A 2,984-nucleotide genomic window follows, 5' to 3' on the forward strand; every position below is an offset into this window, starting at 1 on the left:
TTCAGTTATAATGGTTTGATTAAAAAGGGAGAGAAAGAGGTGAAAAGTTTACATTCGTGTCTCAGGTAACTCTCTCGGCAGTGACAGATCGATAGCAGGACCTCTAAGGACACCGACTGCGGTCGTCAGACCTATGAATCAAGACACGTTGGAAATGTTAGAGTACCCATTTATTACTATGCAACATTATCCACCTGGCTTCATATTACATATAGGTAATTAAGTTTATTAGGTACATAAGGCGTCTTGAAGACTACTTCTCCAACATGAGACATCATATTTGGTTTTTTAAAATGATAAATAAATCTAATCGATTCATTTAACAAATATAAAGTTTGTGTAAATTAAACATAATAATAACGGACTGAATTATATGCCTGATGGAATAGGTGGTCTAGTGAGCTCGAAGTCGGTAAAATTACTCGAGAGGATAAGTAATCTGGAGGAGCCGGAGGGCCGTGATTCGTGGTGGACTGAAATTAGAATGGAAGTTAGGTCGCACGCGAGAGCGTTAGCTTGCAATGTTGTTATAGGCTACAAAGAAGAAACTAGTATATGGTAAGAGTTTTTTTTTACTTGTTACTTTATATTAGGTGTAGTAAAAAGAAATCCATTATTTTTGCATGAAATTGAATGGAAAAATAATGGATTTCTTTTTACTACACCTAATACTTGTTGCATGTCTTAAAAAAAAATTGTGTCTTACTATCATAAGACACAATTTTTTTTTAATAAGAACAATAGTTTCTTGTAAAATAATAAATAGTAAACCCAGATTAATATATTAAACGAGCTATAGTTAGATATAAAAAATATTATTTATTATTCACAAATTATAATTTTCCGATAATAAGTTTCAATGGTACGTTTCGACTATACTTAGTCCTTATCAGCCGTAGAAATATATAATTATCCCATATATCTAATTACATTAACATATTGATTGGATTTATTTATTATTTTTGTATAAGTTATACGAGCGAAAAGAATATTAATTTATTTTGTAATAAGTTTCACGTAAGCTTTTAATTCTCTCTGATATCTCTTTATATCAATAACGTGCATTTTTTTTTACAGTGACGACGTGTGTGTGCTGAGTGCTTCCGGTACTGCGGCAGTCATAAATTTTCATAATTCCAGTCAAGATTCAGATAGTGTCGTTTTGAATAAACTTCAGCAAAGTGTACCCGCGGCTGCCGTGGATTCGGAAAAGAGTCAGCAAAAGTCCGTAGCGATGAAGGCAGAGAGAGTCGATGGCGACGCATCTGTCGTGACTCACTCGGAACGGCAAAATGGGAAGATATGCAAACATTCTTCCGAAAGCAACGATCACGAGGGCGGCCAGTTTCAATTGCGATGTAATCTGTGCCATCTCCCTTATAGCGAGGGTAGCGTGCCATTTAGAGTCAATGTATCAAAATGTGCCATATGCAAACGTGCCAAAGTCCCAGATGTGATGTTCACTACTATAGAAGTGCCCGCAAATATACCGATGACTGGAAGGGGCTGCTTCATTCAAGCGACTGTGTGCAAAAGCAAGAAAGACCTGCGGGGCGAACTAAATGCGAAGGAGATATCCGATTGTCTGCCTTTTTTGGAATACGAGTTACATAGTTTATTGTTGAACAAGCTCAAGATCAAAGGCATGAATGCAGTTTTCGGTCTCAGATTGCAGGTTTCCGTGGGCGAACGACTTGTAATCGGAATGGCGGTAGGCACCGCAATTTATTTGACGGCTCTGCCGCCACCCACCATCCCGCAAATAGCATCTGGAAATTCATGGCATAACGAGGAGCAGTTGGGGGAAATGCAAAAGTCTATCGTAGAAACGGTGAAGAAGAATAGAGAGTTTTATCGTCTGAAATCTATCGGAGTCAACGTATGTGGGACTTAGCACCGTTTTCATTTCAGAGAATATCATCCTAGAGTTTCGTTAATTATAATCGTGACGCGATTGTAGGAAGTCGAAAATGGACGCATTCCGAGTACTTCTGATACAGACGAATCAGATGAGGATCTGCCAGAACTCGATCTTGGATTGGGTACTCGCGATGCGTGTGTTTTGGAAGTGGATGACATCGAGGATATGGACCGGATATCGTCATTAATGGACAATAGACCACCTGATGATTTCCACGTCGTTAACACACAAACTATACCTGGCCTCGAAGATTTAGAAATTGTCAGGAATTTACAAATGTTCACGCAAATCTCAAGGGCTAAAATTCCTATGGGACAATTCGCGTCGATGCCATCGAAATATTTTGCCAGATTACTTCAGGTATTTTCATCTCTCAAATGTTTCGTAGAAAACGTCTTCACTTTGGAATATATTTGTTTGCGTATATTTACTTGTAATTATGCTTTGTGGAAAAAAAGTATTTTTACTTTAGTAAAATACTTTATTTTAGTCCTTATATTTTAAATTAAGACGGATGGTTCCATGTGCGCTGTGCGATATGCAGTTTAAAATAGCATTACCCGAACAAGACGAGATACAACTGACCGTTGTTGGTATGGCACTTGGCTTAGGGGAACCTTTGAATACGAATAAATATAAAAGGAAAATTGTGTGTCGTTCCTTGAGTAAGGATCAAGTGAGAAAATCAGGTATTTTTTCTGTTTACAAATTACTTTTCTATTTTTATCGGGAATTATTATCAGATTACAGATTATTTTATATTACAATTTATAATTATGCTATCATTAATGTATATTTTAAGCGAAAAATTAATTCTTTTATTTTTTTTTTACTTCTTATACCAGATGACAGTGATATGATATTCAGCTTAGACGAGGATCATTTAGAGAACAATGTTATATCTGACAATGCAACACGTACTTGTACGGGAAATCCCACATTAAGTGGTACCCCTGTACAAAAGCCAAGACCACGCTCACCTTTGCGTATAAAATCATTTACTAGTCATAGACGTAAACATGTAAGAATATTTCTTTTAAATAAATGTATATATATATATATA

General features: G+C 36.3%; 1 protein-coding gene across 2 annotated transcripts in view; it reads left to right on the forward strand.

Moving 5' to 3' along the window:
• Positions 1 to 2,984, forward strand: part of LOC108689945 (C2 domain-containing protein 5) — an 8,985-nt gene that overhangs the window by 5,265 nt on the left and 736 nt on the right. Inside the window, exons 7-12 of one of the 2 annotated variants that reach the window (XM_018196941.1) lie at positions 66 to 215; positions 390 to 558; positions 1,078 to 1,879; positions 1,961 to 2,281; positions 2,412 to 2,610; positions 2,767 to 2,942. In XM_018196941.1, coding sequence (XP_018052430.1) covers positions 66 to 215; positions 390 to 558; positions 1,078 to 1,879; positions 1,961 to 2,281; positions 2,412 to 2,610; positions 2,767 to 2,942 — 1,817 coding nt within the window. Of the gene's footprint in view, positions 1 to 65; positions 216 to 389; positions 559 to 1,077; positions 1,880 to 1,960; positions 2,282 to 2,411; positions 2,611 to 2,766; positions 2,943 to 2,984 lie in introns of those variants that run through there. The other variant, XM_018196942.1, reaches the window with a different exon arrangement.

The sequence above is a fragment of the Atta colombica genome, unplaced genomic scaffold (assembly GCF_001594045.1).
Source record: "Atta colombica isolate Treedump-2 unplaced genomic scaffold, Acol1.0 scaffold282, whole genome shotgun sequence".
In the NCBI taxonomy this organism is placed as follows: domain Eukaryota; kingdom Metazoa; phylum Arthropoda; class Insecta; order Hymenoptera; family Formicidae; genus Atta; species Atta colombica.